Here is a 19,052-nt window from a genome sequence, read left to right on the forward strand (position 1 = left end):
TTCGTTTTTGCTAATCTAAAATTGATTTTGAGAAACATTAGCAAGCTTTAAAGCCGACAAACCGACTTTACCATGCAGGCATTTGCCGTGATCTGTGCGTTCGCCATGCTGGTTGCGGGTGCCAGCGCCATCCGATACGCCAACGATTACATTTTTGATCAGCCCCGCCCCATGCCCGGTGGATATCCCATGCCAAATCCAGCCAGCGGATACGCCCAAATGGCTCAGCAGATGGAAGAGCCAGCCATGGCCCGTCAGCAGTACTACGAGCAGAACCTGGATCGCCAGAAGCGAGGTTATAGGCCCAACTGTCAAATCTACCCTGAATTGTGCGTCCAGTATTAATGCGTGCTATGCTGTTACACACTTTTCATTTGAATTAGCGTGCACCGAACCGAGGTCGTGCAAATTACTATTAGTGAAGCTCGGGTATATTCTGTGATTAATTTTGTTGCATTTGTACTTATTTATCTGGGTTTTCTTAATGCTTACAGCAGGAAGCTACCGCTATGTCGTACAAAGTGATCATTTGCAAATTACCGGTTGACAAGACACCGGCAAATAAGCCATTCTTATTATTACAGTATGAAAATCATCTGTTAGTACCGCTCCAAAACGCAAAGAAACTGTTGGGTCGACTAATTGTTAACGTAAACACAATGCCTTCTCAAAACCAAGTGGGTTCCTGTCAAAATTTAAATAGTATGGCATGCTGTAATAATAAACAGGCACCACCAAATTCCGTTTTTTCACAGATGACAGTAAGTACTTTTTAAATTTCTCGAATAAAAACACCAGACAAACGGAAAAAGCATTTGTGCAAAGCAATTCACCTGTATATTGACATTAAAACAGTATATTGACATATACTAGCAATTCACCTGTATATTAACATTGAAACAGCGATGCACCAATAAAACAATTTTTAAATACGAAATGAGAGAGCTGTCAAAGGTCAAGTTTCGGCAGTATGACATAACTAAACGACGCGTGACAAACTCGCGGACACGAAGCAGTATTGTTGCAGCAGATCATGCAAAACAGGAAATCCGCACCATATCTGCAGTCTGTGCGTTGATGGGGAGCCAAAGTTAGTTGATTCCCGTTTAACTTCCAGTTCCCGTCAATTTGGCTGTGGAGACTGCAAAATGAAGACCAACCTTTAATTTTAATTTATAAGCTGTTGCCAAAAAAAACAAACGATGGTAAGTTCTAGTACATAATATCGGCTGGTATAACTACATCGACAATGATTATGACGTCATGGTTTTACCGCACGGAGTGCTGATTGAGCGCGCCTTTTCATACCTGATGAATATGGATGGCTCCACCATAAAGCATATTCAGTAAATCCTGCGCTATAACCTTTTCATGTTTAGTCATGGCTTCGCGGCAGTGATGCTCTACTTTAGCGATAATTTGTTCAGCTGCATCCCTTTCTTCTTTGATTAACAGGAGCTCTTCCCTGAGAAATTTGTTCTGCAAAACACATGTTGAAGTTTCCAGACATACGCCGCTCCTATTCAGAATCAGCACGTGAGCGTCGAAGAAAGCGATTATGACCTTAGCTACTCACAATTTCTAGAAGCGTTTGAGTTTGAGTTTCCATCAGAGTTATTAGTTCTTCGTCATCATCACCGCGTATCGCCCGCAATCTCTTCGTTCGGCTACCGTCGGGAGCTTCTGTCTCTTCCAGAACAGGAAAGATTGTCGTAATAAACGCCACAAGAGGGTTCAACAGGACATGTAGAATCTGCCATCCGTAGTGACACAAAGCCGAGACAATGGCAAAGAGACCATTGGCTATCCAATTAAGGAGACGATTGCGTGTAGCAAAACGGTCAAATTCACTCTTGCCCTCTGCGCCATTGACAAAAAACGGATGAGAATTGGTTCGGTGTAGCGCAGCTTCGCGTAACTTTTGCGGGGAATTCGTATAAGAATCACCGGCCAGCGTATCTTTGCCATGTTTACCCTGACCACCTACCATTTCGAAATCAGTCATTAAACTCGGTGCCGTCAAGGAGCTATCTTTCTGAAGATTCAAGACGGCTTCTAATGATACGCAAAATATTCCCGATTTGTGGACTAAAAAGTAGGCAAGATGAGCCTAATTAAAAGACTACGTTTTAGTACCGGTAGAGGGATTCGCGCTTGCGGACTCCGTGTTTTCCATCGCAGACTAAATAAGTTATTTTTAAACCGGGGATGTTCGACCCGGTATACCAGAATTAAATACTACAGTTTTTTGGCATGTTGTTATAAAATATTTGCGGCTACTTTCTACATATATAACTGTAAGATCAACTTTTTTGTTGTGACCGTATAACGTAAACACAATAATACTGGTATAAATAAAGTTGCTAAGGATGAACAAGGGATATATATCTTACTTGTACACGAACCAACAATGATTAAAAACAATTAACCATAAAACAAGCTTTAAACACTAACAAAAGAACCTCAGGAGGCCAGAAATATGAACAAACTAACGGCAACAACAAGAAAACCGGTGACACGGGGCATGTGTGCACTTAATACCGTGGATCCTCATATCGGCTCAAAATAAGGGTTTGGACAGCAACAACCCGGAGTACTAATCGCATGGGTGGTTCCTTCTGTATTCGGCCTTCATGCGCTCTACAATACCCCGTCGATGATCTTGAACCCATGCAGCGATTCTTGGCCCAAATATAGGCCATGAACTCCATGGCACGTCCCGGTTGGGATCATGGCAGCGGCACGGACAGGACAAGGAAGGACTCCATGGTGATCGGCAGTTGGTGGAGCATGTTGGTAGTTCACCTGTTTTATCAAAAAAGCCGAACTGTGAAGGGTGTACGTTACGAACGAGCAAGCAAAATGGCCTCAGTATCAAGACTGTGCATTTACATTGTGATGTTGATGCTATGTTGGTAGCTGCGTGGCCGTCCTCATCACAGGGTTCCGGTGGTCTGTGCCGACTGCGTTTCCTGCTTCGGCTCCGCGACCTTGAGCAAGAACGTGATCGCCGGCTGCAGCTCCTTCGATCACTGGTGGAAGTGGCTTGTTCCTGTCGTAGCCTACTGACAGAGGCAGAAAGCGCTGGGAGATCACAAGATGTAGCGGTGTCTCGGGAGGGACCGCTTGGTTGGACGCATGGCAGGGAATGGGAAAAGTTGACTTCGGTACCATCCAGAAGATCAATACACTCATTCGACGTCTTCTCACCCGCGATGTCCGTCTCATCCTGGTCATCACATGTGTCGGTCCCCTGATCGTAGCACGTGACAGCTGGCTGTTTGGCGGAATTAAAAACGATTTCCACGCCGGTGGCTAGATCCTTCGCATTAACTGGAACTTCACGGCAGTCTGATGGTGGATCGCCGCCATAAACCCGAGATGCGCTTTTGAGCAGAAGGGAACCGGCGGGCGTTTGCTGTACCACGATCACGGGATGACTAGCATCACCCATGCTTGCCTGCCTATCCCAGCCGCAGACATTAGCAGGCTTTGGCTCCGAAGGGGTTTTCGCCTTAACGCACTGACATAAGTCTTCGTCGCCCTCCGGAGAACTGCATCTACTACCGCGGGGCTCTTCATCAAGACAGACGCTCTTCCGCTTGGAGTTACGGAGTCGGTCTCGGGAATGTCGTTTTCGCCGTTTCTGTCGAGGCGATAAAAGCACTATATTAAAAAAGACAATTTGTCACTGATTGCAGACAAGAGTTACTCGTTCAATATAAGACTAAAATAATGGAAATTCGAAAATTTCGACTATTTTATCTAAGTTACTGCCGTTCAAAAATTTGAAATATATCAACGGTTCGAATAGGGAAGCGCTTGTCTGAACAATGTGCGTCAAAGCAGCGCATCAATTTCTTTAGCCTTAAGCAGTACCCTAATCTTTAGCAGAGGTTACAGTTAAGGGTATCAAATGTTAATTTTGATTCAAAATCACCTTCTGGTAGCCGATTTTGAAAAGCGAGCGTATACTCTGTTGTCAGTACTTCTATTGATGATTCTAATTCTATGTACATGCGTTCGCAATAATTAATATCTTTGCAGGAAGACATCTTACAGGATAATTAAATACCATTGAACGACGTATTACTGTTTACTTTATGAAACATGCCGCATGAGCATTATATGTATAAGTTCGGAATTATTGGCTAGTGCAACCCCAGTTGCCCAACTATGCTTACAGTTTTCGTGCCTTTTGCGGATGGACTATGGGAATCACAGCTCTCGCAATGACAAGTCGACTCGCTGGTGCTACGACCTCGTGATTTTGAATGTTTCTTCGCGGCGGAGGCAATACTTCCTCCGCTAGTGCTTCGGCAGACATTCCGCAAAGAGTTTCTTCTACTTCGTTCCACCGAAGAACAATGCGATCGTCTACCGCCCGGAGATCGGCGTGGCAAATCGATTTTACTCTTTGAGCAAGTGGTTTTGCAAGTATCCTTCGGTGTCTCGCATTGCTGCTGGCGATAGCGGTTCCGAGTGCGGCTGCCATGGGATGAATCAGGAGAACCATTACGGTCGGTACTGTGATCCCGATCACGCGATCTAGCTCTTCGCTTGGACTGGTGATGACGACCAGGGCAGGACGTGGACGAAGAACTCTGGCAAGGTAATTGAGCGAGCTGATCTGGAAGGTTATCGCAGGATGAATGCCGTGAGCGGTGATGTCGATTCGTACTACTCCGTTTATCCTATGACAATAAAGGAATTAAGTATATTCTACTGCAGTTTGATGGGACAGTGACACTTCCGAAAATAAGTCGATAGAAAACTCATTTTCGTCGTTAACAATCGGATTACTGTATACAGTAAAGAGCAGGAAACCCAAACAATTATGTCGAACATCCTTATTCTTTCAAATTTTAAGCAAGCTTCTCTTAGTTTCCTTGGTTTAGAGGCGTTTTTTTTTGTTTTTTCGAAAACTTTTGTGAAATCGAATCCTTTGCATGAAACAAAAAAAACCAAAAAAAAACAGAAGGGTTTAAGCGTTGCATTGCTTACCCTGGAAGATGTTGCCTTTGTACACTTAGTCGCGGTAGTTGCAATATTCCGAGAGCAGCTAGGTTTTCCTCTCCCTAGATTATCATCTGAAGGGAAAACTCATAATAAGATAACAACATAGTGATTATTCGCTATAACATTTTGAGGTCGCCGATAAGCCACTTACGGCGATCATCCATAACAGAAACATATGAGCATTCATAAAAAGCGTCTGCTTTATGGCGGCATGCATTGGTATCAAAATTTTTCGTTTAACTGCATTGAGATGAAAATCCAACAAAGCGAAAAACTTTCAGCGGCTTTAATTATACCAATAGGTAAATAAGTACTTAATTTCGCTGTGCTGATATTGTTTGGGCTTTGATACATATTGTGGAGTACTGTACCATCGGGTTCTCTACCTTGTATCAAAGAGCTGCCTTGCAGGCTCTAGGTTAGCATAGCAAAAGCACGCAATGGTTGCCAAGTAACCCGAATGAATACAAAGCCGTTAGCGCTACAAGTGGTATCAGATGAATATTCTGCTTTGTATGTTGTTTGCCGTTTGCGTCTTTTTGTGATGATGGTGCATCCAGAAAGCACTTAAATGTACGAGATCTTATGTCGTAATTTATACAAGCAAGTCGTGATGGGTCATCCGAATCACCAGACAGAATAACCACTATCACAAGCACCGCATTGTACATTCACCTTCTAGCCGACACTACTAGTAAACATGGTGATTACAGTGAACCATAGACTGAACAGTCAGTAAAAGCGCACCGATTAGGCTAAAATGACCGCTTATCTTTTCCCTTATCTTTGCTCTTTTCCCATCCCGACAATCTGAGCTCTTTTCCATCTGGGAGCACACTGCTCAGCGATTCCCCGCCCACAGTAATGTATTTCTTCATTGGTGCATCCAGCTTCAGGGACGGAGGCACTTTGTCTCTGAAGATCGCTAGCAACCGTTCTGCCTTGGCCACTTGCGCTTTCACATCGATGCCCGGATATTTCGTACTCCTGACCGTTGTTTTCTTTTTGACAACGGGAGCACCTCTGGATTTTGGTTGGACCGTTCCAACGGCTTCCTCTTGGGTTTCGATTTTTCTTAGGTTGGGGCTCAGCTTGAATATCTGCACCGATCCAGACTGATCGCTGATCAGTACATACGGACCCCAGTTGTTAAAGCGTATCCGCTCCAGGTCGGCTTTTTGACGTTACAGCTACCGCCTGAGAACAAATAGGTGTGTACTTGGAATAAGCCAGATCATACATCAGAAACTGCCCATCGGTCAAGAGTGTGGCAAATATCATTGAATTGTAGGGCGCCCACTGAACATCTCGTACACCGACGTCGAAATTCCATTTCAAGATTGGGCCTTCTTTAATGTTTGCCAAATCGTAGATCTGGATCTTGTAATCGTAACCGCAGGTCATGAAAATGTCTTTATGGAAAGGGTTCCATCGGACAGCAGCAACAGGGAGTTCATGTGCCCGCCACGAATGTTGTATGTGTTGAAAGACGTCATAATGGCAAAGATGTACAAACCCGAATAATGTCCCAACCAAAAACAAATGTTTCTGAAGAGGACTGAAAGCGACAGTATGGGGCTGATCTACAGAACGCATGTCAGTTATGCTATAACTGTGGCACACAGAGGAGGTAGAGAATTTAATATTTACCTAGATACCAGTTTGGATTATGGAAAAAGCCTGGCATGTTGGAGGACAGAATCAATCGCAGTGGCAGAATCGTGTGCTAAAAGATTCAGAATAAGTATACTGTAGTGCCATCAAAATAGCACTTTTTTAAAAATATTGGGAGACAGAATTACGGTACCTTCTCAATAGTCCACTCTCTATAGTTTCCTTCCAAACCAACGGTAAAAAACCGCATATCGCCTTCGATATTTTCCGATAGAAATTTAACCTAAATCGCACAAAATTACTCTTAATACAAAAGGTCGGATTAATTTCTCGGATAAAACACTGCGATCCCGTACAGCGACAATTGTCCGAGTATGAATTTCGTCAAAGGAATTTGTCTCCGCTACGGGACCGTCGCTGCGTATGCCCATGTTGAAGTACATGATGTTCCCGTCGTTTGTACCGGCCGCCATTATATATCCTTTCGGATGAATATCGAAGGTCATCACCGGCTTTGCCACGTACTGAAGGTATTCGGGATAAATGGGATTGCGAAGTGAGAACCAACAAACAAAACCCACAGTCTGCCCAGGCCCAACCAATGGATCCCACACTGCAAGGAGGACTCCTGTCTTTAGAATATTCAGCTCTTAAACCGGTTGAAATGTTTACCCTCGTCTCTTCCGCCGCTGCACACAAACATGTCCGGGTAACGTGGATGCCATACAGCGAATTCCAGCTTAACATCCTTCAGTCGGGGATGGTGGATGTTCCACAACGGCATCAGTGATCCTGTCTTCCGACCGTTATCCAGTAAGTCCTCAAAATAACGGTAATCAACAGAAATAGGCCGATGGAAAGCTTGAAGAATAATCTTCTCCACCAGTTTCAACCCACGGAAGATGTGCTGTATACTTCGCTGCTTTTGCAACCCAATCAGCTTCGTTGGCGCAATGTGTACCGGCCATTCTGCTCCGTCGGCCACCTTTCGTTTCGTATCCTCAATATCGTGATGCATCGGAACAAGAACTAATTTATACGCGGCCTGGTAATCGCTCTTGGCCTTTTCCAATCTTTCCGCATCGGACAAAGTAACCATTGCGATACTGGACTGCTGTGTGGGATCGCCCTTTCCGTGTTCCGTATCACCGGTTTTCTTACGCTTCAGGTCAGCTGCGTAGAGATCGTTGATAGCATACGTGCGTACTTTAACACGAAAACTGCCAATCGGCATTGATTCCGTTTGGCTGGCGATTTCCTGCAATACTGCTATTACTTAATGACGACTACACTGTTCATAACGACAAAACATTATCCCTTACATAATTGTGGCGCGGCCAGATTTGCTGGGGACGGAAAATGGATTCAATGAAATTGTACCGACGCTTCGGTCCCGACGTGGGCAGTCCATCGACTCCTGGCGGATATCGTTGCGCTCTTTCCTCTATTAAATGTGCACCTTTTGTTGACGTCTTGTGAATTTTCGATCCTTTTTGATAGAATACTATTTCCGATTGGCTGATATCGTACAATTCCACTACGACACCTGCCTAAATAAAGAGCGAGAGTTTTTACTTCAGTGACTGACATTACATTAAAAATGTCACCTACCTTGGCAGTAAACTTGAGTACATTGACTGGCGAGTTCGGATTGTGATCCTCAACAGCAACATTCACCATGTCTCTTAAAATCTGCTGGTTCTCAACCACCAGCTGATCTACAGGAGCGACTTTCTTCCCCCGTGGAACTTGCCCGAACCCTACCGAGCGAATTCTTTTCTGATCGAGATTTCTGGTGCTGGGTGCCTTCTGGGGAAGCGACAGGCGACGCTGGCCAGTGCCAAATATTGATAGGCGGGGCTTCTGTGGGGGAGTTGGCTGAGCGGTAAAGGCTTTCGCAGGAAGTCGTTGCAAGGCTCGGGTGTAGTAGATCTCGGCGCTGAGGATCTGGCGAGCGTATACGCGAATGCATTTTGTAAGGTCCTCGAACTGGTTGGCAGTGCACGTCCGCTTTTTCGCGGCTGGTGCACGAACAGTCAGACGTTCGACAAACTCAGAACCAAATATTTGTTCGAGGATTCGCTTAGGCAGTGAGGGAGCAGTGCGTTCTCGCCGATAAAAGAATTCCACTGCCTCACGCTCAGCACTGAACGGAGGTAACCCGGGTTTGACTGATACGGCGTGCAGACGGCCTGGAATCACGACTCTTAGCTGCCAAAGACTACAAATTCCAATCTTTTATTTCAAAATGTTGCAAATTTTCTAAAGTCGAGCTGGTTCTATAGCAGAACGGGACCTACATGTCGTCTTATTTGCTCCGCCATCTTTTAACAGAACTGCACGACTGCGTACAGCATTAAGAGCAGAAGGCTATTCCAGAGAGGGAATTGCCCATAGATATCATTTCTCCCAATCGCAACCTCACAATCGCAAAACCTCACAATCGCAAAACAAGTGGGTGATCATTCTTGGGGATTGGTTTCGTATCGTGCTATTCCATTAACATTTGGCTGCGAAGATTTGACACATCATGATTGTCCAGTCTGCTGTGCTTGCGGATTAGGCATGTGTATGGTACGTACTGTACAGCTCCTTAACAACACACTGACGATGACAGCAGGGCGATTGTACCGCAGCAGTACTAGTAATATCTCTGCGCTTGTTGCTGTATTGTGACTTCCTCCTTAAGAGTACAACACGAGCGAAACTGTAAAAAGCGGCTATGGTTAATAATGGTTATCATCCCCGTTGGGCGTGTGTCACATGGCAAAGTAGCGGTGAATTAATAATAAGTGCTACCTAGTACTAGCAGCTTTCCCTGGTCGGCATGTAAGACGAGCTCTCGTTGGCTCTGGTAATCTAACTTAGGTATAGTTTGTTTTACTGAAAACTCCAAAAGTTTCTCTCTTAACTGTGTAATTCAAGTAATAAACAAATACGGAATCAGCCGAATCACCAGTGTGGAGCTTTGAAAAACACATCAATGCGGAAAGTGACCTGGTCAACCCATCCCAGCGATGAGAAGAGATTATCAAACGCTGCAAGCAACCCAACCAATAAAAATGAAACGAACAAATCAGGAAAAAAAGGCTAAGGAAAGCCTGACCCAGCAGATCACGAAGAATGCGGATCCCAGCATCCCTACGGACACCGGAGAAATGGCCGTCCAAAAGTCCTCCGTTCCGGCAAGCCGAAGGAGTTCGTCCAAACGCCGAGTGCGTAAATTTCTGTCATTCCCTTTACGGAGAAAAGTCGACTTTTTTTATTTAATTGTGGAAGCTAACCTGTATTTTATTTAATCTGTATTTTATTTTTCTTATTTACGTTTAGTCAACTACCGCAAAAAGGAGCAGTGTAAAGGAAATTGAAAAGGTCATGCCGGAAACAATCCAGGTATGTATAAAACATTGTACGGTGTACGCACACCCCTAAACCTATTATACGTAATACGTCCATTTTAAAAAAGTGTAAAACAAAAAACAAATTTCGATATTATGCTCATTTTCAGGGAGCGGCATCAGTTAACGAGGCGGCGCGGTATCGTACATATACGCTGGTGCAGGACCCAATGAGAAACCACGAACAGTACCTGAAGACCCATTACGATCGTATTCGGCGAATACATGCGGTACACAAAAAAGGTAAGTTTTTCGTGAACAGAACTGCTTACCCTTTGGATAAGGGCTTTTCGTGTAGGTACGGTGGACTGTGGACCGCCATACAGTATGGGTAAATACCTTAGGTAGGCTTACGCGGATGTCATATTATATGGAACTCGCGAACAACTTATACGGGCACAGCAGCACTTAATATTATTATGATATTGTAACCAGTCAAACATACCGCAAAATTACATTGTAATCTGATCGTTTTCCAGCCGCTTCGAAGTTTTACAACGATGGGCGAAGGTCAACTTAGACAGAGCAAATTACACTCTTTTTGAGCTGTTCTCGACAGCGGAATCTCATTATGATGTTCGGGAGTGGATGCGCTCGTACAATGTCGGTCTTGGCTTCTATTCTGTGGCATTCGTGCCGTACGCTGTTTTCGTGTAAACAGTATCCAACGAATAAACCTTTTTCAGATGCGCCGAGCTGCAATGGATGAAAAGGTCAAACACGCCAAAATATACCCCAGGAATCGCCAAGATCATGCTAAACACCATTCACTACGCCCAAAAGCTCGACAAGCAGAAGAGTTTTACCGTAGCCGTCGAAACGGACTGAATTAAACAAGGTGTTTCCCATTTGTGATATAACTACGCATGATATTACTAAACCTTAAGGTTTAGTAATACTAGAGTATGGATTATGTTACTTATTATCGCGCTTGATGCTGTCATCAGATACGTAATTGCTGATATCAGTTAAATAGTACGAGTACTGTACATTAGGCGCATCAGATTGTTGTAGGAAGACATTACTTACTTAATTCACAGCCAAAACCGTGGAAATTTACACTACGCAGTGTCTTTTATGCAAGCTTAAGGTCGTCTGACCGTAAGAGCTGTACAACTTCACCTTGGCATTCTTTTCAGACTGAAATTTATGTTGGAGTTTACTCTGTTCTAGCTCTACATGAAGTAAATCAAAGTTATTTTTACCACACAACTTGTTACTGACCTACAGTAACATACCGTAAAATCGTAGCTCGTTTACGATCTGATTCCGAAAAACAGTCTTACTACAGAACTACGCGTATTCCCAGCTCTTTTTGAATAAGGCTTTTGCATTACCCAGATGGTTAACGTTGTCGTTACCTAACTGTTCCGATGGCAGGATTCGACTCCGCTTTTGTTAGATCTCCAACCGGGATCACTTTAATTGCTGCTACGGTAAGCCAGGTCATAGCATTCCTTTAAATGCCAGAAAATCTATAGTTACTGACGAGTACGTACCGCAAATTGCAGATATTGGCTCTCATATCCTTTGTACTATTTCAAATCGGAGTTGCAGCATACACAACATATGTCTTTTATCATTTCGCGACTTGTGCCAGTTGGTTGATCAGCTTAATACTTCTTCTCTGTTCTGCCTTTGGGTTGTGGAATAATTGCGCTCCTGGAGGCAGGTCGTACCTCTTCGTAAGTAATCTGAAATGACTGCAGTACATTACGAGTTGTGATTTCCCGTTTGTTTGCTCCCTAGCGTTAGCGTTTCAACGAATTTCTAACGACTATGACATAAAACATAAATAAGCAGCTTAAATAAGCGTAACGCTTTCATCTTCCATATCTCTGAAACAAGACAAACTACAACGGAATAAAGTTAATTGGTTGGTTAGTTGTGATTTCCCGTTTGTTTGCTCCCTAGCGTTTCAACGAATTTCTAACGACTATGACATAAAACATAAATAAGCAGCTTAAACAAGCGTAACGCTTTCATCTTCCATATCTCTGAAACAAGACAAACTACAACGGAATAAAGTTAATTGGTTGGGTCTTCTGTAGCTGGCAATAAATGGATTCCTTTGGGGAATTTTGCTTATCATCTCAGCCGCAATGTTGATCAAATTTTTCATCTACGTTAATAGCGTCACCGCTGTACCGCAGTCAAGAGTTCCGCAACAACGACTGCAAGTGCCATTTTTTCCGGATGTGTGGCCTGCATCCACGGTAAAGTCATTTAACGGTTTTCTATAAGTGCAGCATGGAGAAAACACCGTGTGTTAACTAATCTGTGCAAAGTTAATGCCAGCATGGCCATTCAGCATAAAAGTTTGGTAGTAGCCGTTTGTAAACCTTAGCTATGCTTTTTTTCATAGGCGGTTGCGCTGTTGGCGGCATTGCTGTTCTTTATTCACGCTATCCTGGCCTATAAAAGCATGAAAGCCGTGACAGCAACACCCGTTATTATAACCCCTTTGCAGCCTGCAGGGCCAGCCCCAAGCAGTCCTGCGTATTTTACTGGAAGATAACTGCCATGTCGGCTTTATTGCGCACACGAATTGCAAAAGAAATGCTGTCGAGAACTGATATTAAAGTAGCTGTGGCAAAGCTAATAAAGGCACCGACAGCCCACGCGCACAGCACTGATCCCTGCTTCGGAAAGTAATATATTATCAAACTGAAGGTTTTGGAATAGCTGTCGATGTTCTTGGGTATAGGTAACAATAACACGAAACAATACAGCAGCTTAAAAAAACCATCCTAGATGAAGCTCTATACAGCACTGAATATCAGACGCTACTTTAGTGCCACTGTCACTGCCACATACGTTTGTTTCAATCTTCAGACTCCATTTTTTAACAATCCAACTTCTGCTCACCCGTCGGAGTGAAATACAAACATGAAAAAAAATTTTCGATTGCTATAAATATGGAGAAGGCGATTGCAGAGTACGAGGTAAAACCCGGACTCCGGTTGTGGTAGTATGGCCTTTCGGTATGGATAAGAGGTCACAAACACCAAACAGGTACGGTGGTCTCACTTATGTAGGCTGCTTATAAAGAGTGGGCCGAGACTGCGGAAAGGAATCTAGGAATTCAATCCCTTGTGGCTGCGTACTACCAGGCATGGGTTAGTACTAATAATCACCTGCATTCTATGGGGAAAACAATCTAATTCTCATTATTGCAACCATCAGGAAACTCCGGCCGCATCTGCGGATGGCGGCACTTCATCGAAGCATCGGACGAGTTACGGCGTGGAGGCAGAAAGACAGCACTATCAGGAACAATTAGGTACGGCAATCCTGACTTGAAGCATGTCTGACAGTTTCCTGCATAATTATATCTGTGGTTAATCATACATTCTTCTTTAGAGAAGCTGATTCAAATCAAAGTCGTTAAGCAAACTGCCAAAGAGGAAGCGCAAAAGCTGTACCAGGTTACTCAAACTCAGACGGAGCAAATGGAGAAATCTGCCGTTAAGGCGTGGGATAAATTTGAAAGACTGCAGATCGACACAGCGCAAAAAGCTCTCAGCAGAAATAAAGAACCGTTTGACGAAGCAGTCAGCAGTACAAATACTGAATTAAAAGTTATGCAAGTTATAAAGAGCTGCTTAAAAATGCATTAACTACAGGTTCTGCAAGAGGTTCTACGAAATGTGAAAGCGAAATTAGAAACATGGAGGAATGAAAAATTCGCAAGCATTAAAGCCAAGTACAAAAAAGAACGGCTGCATAGCCAACTGGAAAGGCAGGTACGTCATAAAAAACCTTCCTCTGCGTGCTATCAACAATTCGTGAGTTAGAGATGATTGGTAGATGATTATGGCTGGAAATCTGGATGCTACGTTACCATTCGACGAATATCGCACAAATTTGCGAAACTATCAAGCCAAACTACAAGAAAAAGAACGGCACAGCAACATGCTGTTCGATAAACAAAAGGTCACAGTCAATGAACTAGCTCACATGCGCGAGAAACTCGAATACCTCCAAAGTCTGGGACTGCAACTTCACGATAAAGTACAAGAAGCAACCAACAAAACGGCACAAAAAAAAGAAGAGCTCCATCAAGCCAATTTACGACGAGTTGTGATTAAAAAACAAAATATGTCGCTGAAGAAGCGAGCTGGAATGTTGTCGAGAACTGCGCTATTGGACGATATGGCCAACAAAATCATATGTAGAAATGACCTTCTTCGACAAATAATGGCAGCTAAAGAACAGTTCCAGAAATCAGCTCCCAAAATCACAGAGAATGATCTGTGGCTTATCCAAAGAAATGCGTTTCCTTTGCTACCCGAAAGCTTCGTGGATGAAAGAACCATTCAAGCTATTGTCGACTACGCTGACCACAAAGACCAGGATTTAGAAGGTCATGCTCCAGCTATGGGCATGGACTACTGCAAGAATCGCAGACACTGGCATTATGATTAAGAAAGCAATTTTTTTCTGGTCATTGCGGTTTGCAGTTTCGCCGTCTTAGTTAGATCTTCTATCCCTGTGTTTAATAGAAATTCGGCATGAAGGATGCTGTGGATTGATCAAAATTAGCATGCTGTTGCTACGTATGGTTACATCTTCATGGCGTGAAACAGTCCCGCTTGGGTGCTTTTCTTTAAGACGACGTACTGGTGTTCCACGAAAATTTCCACGTATTCCCGCCTTACTGGATAGTTTCTCATCACATGTGTGACTTGTAACACGTACTCAATGACTTTACATCTATCGGGCCGAAAATGGTAGCTGTCGCCAAAGAAAAGATTCTTTGCATCGTCGGAGTGGGCGTTATATTACCCATCGCCACGGTATAATCTTGTTGTAGTTGTAGAAAGGACTAACGGTAAACCCAAAAAACTATAGATTGTTTGTTTGTTTTGTAGATCACAGCATTGATCTCTTTGGCGACCTACGAAGCGGCACTCTCAGATTTATTTCCAGGAGAAGATAAAGCCAAGATTAGCGCCAAATTACCAGCGTCAATGGTGTTTCACGAAGTGGCCACAGCCATGTCTTTTACACTTTCTTTGGCGCTCTGCCTAATTAATCTTGTAGCAGACAAGATACAGCAGTTTGTTACCCAGGAAAAATTAAGGCTAGCGGTAAGGTCTGCTGATCCTTTATCGAAAGTTACTTACTCGTATTTTACGAGCCCAGTACACTGTACAGATACTTAACTGATTCCGTGGGAACTATGCAGTCCTCTGGTTGGGTAGATGTTGCTATGTGGATGCTCGTGGACTGTTCTGCTACTGGCATCGTCAGCGGCCGTAACAGCCGAGCCGTCTGTAAAACAACATTTACGAAACCTCAAGGATCCACAGCTCGTTGACCCTGTTACAGCTTATGGAGAACAGGAACTGCTAATTACGGTGGTGAGCAGCTATTCAAAAATTATTGCAGAAACGCAAATAATGCAAACTTTTCAGGTCTGTGGTTTTTTGTCAGCTTTCTTTTTTGCACTACACGCCATTATCGTGTGGAACTGGAATTCAAACCCCACGGCATCACAGGCAGCCCCTGCTTCGACCTCTAAGCCAGAACAGAAAACAGAAAAGGGTGGTGGGGGATTGGCATCCCTTTTTACAAATAAATCTGGGAAAGATCCCACCGCGAAGTAACTGTGAGAGAAGGAACGAGATTAAAGCTGCTTATTCTATCAGTTTAGCTAGGTTGCTCCAGAGGGTAATCTGACTGCCCTCTGCGTACTCCACGCAGATAACGTTCAAAGACATATTTTGGCCATGAGAACAGAAATCCGTCAAAGCGCAACAACAGCTGATTCACTGGGCTAAACATCAGCACCAGTTTCGACATCAGAAATAAAACTAGTTGTGATAAAATGATAAGCTTCGTCTTGATAGTCCGAGTACCGATATGAAATGGTAGAAGGAAACTGAAAAGCGTTTTCTGAATACTGGTTGCGGACTTCCGGGGTCGCTAGTTCACCTCCTTCGGGTGTTTGCGGGATGTTTCCTTGGACATTTTCGTTTTCAAGAATCTCGTTGGCCGTCGTCTCTGGTAGGTTACTCTGTTGAGCGGTTAAACCCACATTACCATTATCATCTTTCTCTAGTGATTTTGGTTCGATAACTTTGGTCTGTTTGCTTTGTTGCAAAAGATATTCAGCAAGGAAATCAACAGGGTCGGCCGGTACGATTCTGGCGCACTTGAGCAATCCGACATGAACCGTCGGCAGGACATACTTGAGTAAATACGTATGAGCCGGCATGGCAAGTAGTTCCCGTCGGCCGTAATCTTCTAGTTGTAGTACCTCCAGCAATTCTGCCCACTTCTTTTCTTCTTGCTGCCTTTGTGGTTTGGTTTCTTCGTCCACCAGTAATTTCCGTTTCCGTTCATCTGCATCCTTCCGACTTTGTTCGACCGCTTTCTTCTCGGCTTCGAGCTGCTTCTCAACGTCAGAAAGTCCGTAGTTGTGGGGCTTCCCGACTTTTCTCAAAGTTGCAGAAAACGCACTGTCCAGCTGTGGCACTTCATCAGCGGTAATTTTTAGCCACTGCGCATGATTGCCAATATCATCGAAAAAATTGAGAACATTTTCTTCTTCGCTGGTCTGACGATTGTAGTCCACATATCGCTGCATAAAAATATCTTCCAGTGAGTCACGGCTGCCGGCAATTTCGGTTTCGGCCATTTTATGCTAAAGGAAAACGTCTGTAAAGCAAACATTTACGGTTCGTCAAATATCGAAACAAAGATTCTATTTTGTAGCCAGCCCCATTAAGCTAGAAGATAACATTAAAACGAATACGCGGCGTGGATTACGCAGCACCGTATTACGGTATTACAGTACTGGTAAGAACTGACCGGCTAAAGCCGATCTCATGTTAAAGACTTACTCTTTTTGCCATATCCACCGAAATATCCAAATAAAAAACATAATCTAAAAACAGCAGCAACACACAAGGGTTCAGTTTACTGTGTGTGATTTGCATCTGAGGGAAGCGTGGTACATAACGAAGAAACTTAATAGTCTAACCTGGAGCAATGTTTTTATTGGTTAGTACTTTTTCGGCGTCGTCCTCATCCTTCTCCACTGGCTCGGTCTCGTTATTTTCACCCTCCTCGTCATCTTGCTCATGGCCATCCTCCGCTTGTGCGAACAACTGTTTTGCTTCTTGGTAGACTGTCGGATATCCATCCAATACATATCCTTGATTTTGACACGGTTTACTCAATAATTTTTCACGCATTAAACGGAGTAAAAGTTCAGAAGAAATCTGGCCAGCGTTCTGGGTTTTACTGGTATTGATATCAGCAAGTAACTGTTCAGCATCTGCAATACTGTTCCGTGCCTTTTCCTCGGCCTCGCCCTCGTTTCCTTCGTCCTCACCATTTTCCGTTGCCGGTTTATCTTCTTTTGGTGTGGTGCGCGTAATTCTATCCGAAAGTTCTTGTTCTTTCTCCAAGACAGTTTGTGATGCTTCCACGTAATGCAGTTTGTAGAATGCAGCTATACGTTTTGCTAGAGTGGTTTTGCCCGAGAACGACGGACCAGTGATGATGACCTTTATAGGAAACAGATTCCTCAAAACCCGATATTCTTTAATTACGCCTGTTATTGCGCTTTTAAAGCCTTCTTCAGCTGTCCACTCAATTTTCATGCCTTCTTTGACGGTGGTCCTTGAAATCGTAGATCACTGACTAAGACGTCGATCGCCAATTGATCAAGAGAATACGAACGCACAACATCATCCACAGGGGATTTCGTAACTCCACCGCCGCTTAGTACTTTACTGATTTCCGATGCGATCTGCTGAAGCGTCATGTTTCCATCATCCACGGCTACAATGTATCGCGATGTCGGTTTATTTTCAAACACGTTTTGTACAACTTGACAAAGATCTTTAGCATGAATCATGGGGATAACGTTCTTTCCATCACTTGGTATTTGCAGCGCTGATGAATTATGCCAAGCCTCTTTGAACATCCAGTGCAAACTGCTTTCACCACAGCCATAAATCAAGCCTGCCCCGATTACAGTTGCAGTGATGCGCCGCTTCGATTCTTTTGCCGCCTGGATCAACAGCTTTTCAAGATCGTAATGCTTTTTGAAATCTGGGTGGGGTTTGCGTCTTCGAAACGTATCTTCTGTGAAGATTTTCTTTTCTTCCTCTTCATCCTCTTCCGCATCTTTGGGCTTTTTTGGCCTGCCTAGTCTTGGTTGCTGCCCACGTCATTAAGCTTGAGACCAGTACAACCGTCTTTTTCTGCTTGCTAACCTTTGATCTGGATTGAATCAGACCTATAAGTTGTTCGGTTTGACTAAATAATTGGTTGGTGCCATCGTCGTCCACCAAATGCAGCACATAAATGTCGGCAGCATCTAAGGCATTATTTACGTCATCTGGGTTATCCGATGGATACAAATTATCCACCACAGGAACTTTAGGCAAGATTGCGGGATAGTCATACTTCTCTGCTAGTGCTGGTCGCGGCCAGTATGTGCCGATGATCCGGTAAAAATCTTTCGATTTTACAGCCTGAAGAAATGCTGTATCAAAGCGTCTGCTTGGAGCTTTAGTTCCACCAGAATCAGGAAATAAGCTCTGTCCAAGATGTTGAGCCAAAACTTTTCCAAGAAAGGTGTCGACCCGATGAACAAATACCGTTGGAGCGGGAACCTCAACCGATTCGTTCACCTCCATCTACGATGGTACTGTCTGAAGCGGAACTAATCAGTGCAGTGGTGTTCACGTTATGCGGTTGATACTGACAAATTTGTAGGCATCAAGCATTATTATGTGGTCGTGGTCATGCCTGATAAAGGGCGAACGCAATGAAATGAATTTATATTAAGCATAATAGAAAACGTTATTTCTTAGAAAAGATTCATTCAGTTAATAAATATAATATAACTGAAACAGCTAAAAAAAATGGTAAATGCAAAATTTTAAAAACACGTGGGCAGTTTTAAGTTAACAAGAAAGACAATAAAATGAAATACTGTAAGTAATTACATAATTTGTGTCTGGTCCTTTTCTAAACAACAGTTTTCTTTGCTTAGCA

General features: G+C 43.7%; 4 protein-coding genes and 1 long non-coding RNA gene across 15 annotated transcripts; 1 reads left to right on the top strand and 4 right to left on the bottom strand.

The window, feature by feature from the left end:
- Positions 1 to 735: 735 nt before the first annotated feature.
- On the bottom strand, positions 736 to 5,411 carry LOC129590083 (uncharacterized). Of its 6 annotated transcripts, none has more exons than XR_008690691.1 (7): positions 5,171 to 5,411; positions 5,005 to 5,090; positions 4,196 to 4,694; positions 2,893 to 3,666; positions 2,137 to 2,805; positions 1,988 to 2,055; positions 1,721 to 1,860 (listed from the first exon to the last, which is right to left on the bottom strand). XR_008690691.1 is itself a non-coding variant. In XM_055485073.1 (4 exons), the coding sequence occupies exons 1-4, from the start codon at positions 2,174 to 2,176 to the stop codon at positions 1,124 to 1,126; spliced, it is 708 nt and encodes a 235-aa protein (XP_055341048.1). In that variant the 5' UTR covers positions 2,177 to 2,539; the 3' UTR covers positions 736 to 1,123. The 6 variants fall into 6 exon arrangements, 3 of the variants coding, with proteins under 3 accessions (XP_055341048.1, XP_055341050.1, XP_055341051.1); XR_008690692.1 differs by having other exon boundaries at positions 2,893 to 3,646; positions 4,185 to 4,694; XR_008690693.1 differs by lacking the exons at positions 2,893 to 3,666; positions 4,196 to 4,694; positions 5,005 to 5,090; positions 5,171 to 5,411 and adding exons at positions 736 to 833; positions 871 to 1,141; positions 1,309 to 1,479 and having other exon boundaries at positions 1,577 to 2,055; positions 2,137 to 2,539.
- A 189-nt stretch (positions 5,412 to 5,600) lies between these two features.
- Positions 5,601 to 8,461, bottom strand: LOC129590289 (dynein intermediate chain 2, ciliary-like). The gene is given in 8 exon segments (XM_055485439.1): positions 5,601 to 6,188; positions 6,190 to 6,602; positions 6,670 to 6,745; positions 6,827 to 6,916; positions 6,990 to 7,246; positions 7,306 to 7,891; positions 7,956 to 8,183; positions 8,245 to 8,461. Coding segments are annotated over 8 exon segments (2,133 nt in total). The 5' UTR covers positions 8,314 to 8,461; the 3' UTR covers positions 5,601 to 5,774.
- Positions 8,462 to 8,711: 250 nt separating this feature from the next.
- Positions 8,712 to 11,052, bottom strand: LOC129590291 (uncharacterized). Of its 2 annotated transcripts, XR_008690735.1 has the most exons (4): positions 10,838 to 11,052; positions 10,477 to 10,727; positions 8,934 to 9,340; positions 8,712 to 8,854 (listed from the first exon to the last, which is right to left on the bottom strand). It is a non-coding gene; the product is annotated as an uncharacterized LOC129590291 (long non-coding RNA). The 2 variants fall into 2 exon arrangements; XR_008690736.1 differs by lacking the exons at positions 10,477 to 10,727; positions 10,838 to 11,052 and adding an exon at positions 10,304 to 10,414.
- LOC129590290 (uncharacterized) lies at positions 9,268 to 15,825 on the top strand. Of its 5 annotated transcripts, none has more exons than XM_055485444.1 (18): positions 9,268 to 9,848; positions 9,964 to 10,026; positions 10,142 to 10,274; positions 10,330 to 10,375; positions 10,511 to 10,634; positions 10,718 to 11,467; positions 11,543 to 11,716; positions 12,166 to 12,247; positions 12,397 to 12,732; positions 12,867 to 12,976; positions 13,070 to 13,150; positions 13,218 to 13,314; positions 13,395 to 13,585; positions 13,658 to 13,777; positions 13,842 to 14,830; positions 14,906 to 15,124; positions 15,239 to 15,397; positions 15,452 to 15,824. In XM_055485444.1, the coding sequence occupies exons 10-15, from the start codon at positions 12,950 to 12,952 to the stop codon at positions 14,457 to 14,459; spliced, it is 1,134 nt and encodes a 377-aa protein (XP_055341419.1). In that variant the 5' UTR covers positions 9,268 to 9,848; positions 9,964 to 10,026; positions 10,142 to 10,274; positions 10,330 to 10,375; positions 10,511 to 10,634; positions 10,718 to 11,467; positions 11,543 to 11,716; positions 12,166 to 12,247; positions 12,397 to 12,732; positions 12,867 to 12,949; the 3' UTR covers positions 14,460 to 14,830; positions 14,906 to 15,124; positions 15,239 to 15,397; positions 15,452 to 15,824. The 5 variants fall into 5 exon arrangements, with proteins under 5 accessions (XP_055341419.1, XP_055341416.1, XP_055341417.1 ...); XM_055485441.1 differs by having other exon boundaries at positions 9,271 to 9,848; positions 12,083 to 12,247; positions 15,192 to 15,397; positions 15,452 to 15,825; XM_055485442.1 differs by having other exon boundaries at positions 9,271 to 9,848; positions 12,083 to 12,247; positions 15,471 to 15,825.
- On the bottom strand, positions 15,496 to 18,977 carry LOC129590288 (adenylate kinase 7-like). The gene is given in 5 exon segments (XM_055485438.1): positions 15,496 to 16,683; positions 16,883 to 16,926; positions 17,023 to 17,664; positions 17,667 to 18,187; positions 18,189 to 18,977. Coding segments are annotated over 5 exon segments (2,580 nt in total). The 5' UTR covers positions 18,692 to 18,977; the 3' UTR covers positions 15,496 to 15,813.
- Between the last annotated feature and the right edge of the window lie 75 nt (positions 18,978 to 19,052).

Source organism: Paramacrobiotus metropolitanus, unplaced genomic scaffold (genome assembly GCF_019649055.1).
Source record: "Paramacrobiotus metropolitanus isolate TYO unplaced genomic scaffold, Prichtersi_v1.0 Parri_scaffold0000039, whole genome shotgun sequence".
Lineage (NCBI taxonomy): Eukaryota > Metazoa > Tardigrada > Eutardigrada > Parachela > Macrobiotidae > Paramacrobiotus > Paramacrobiotus metropolitanus.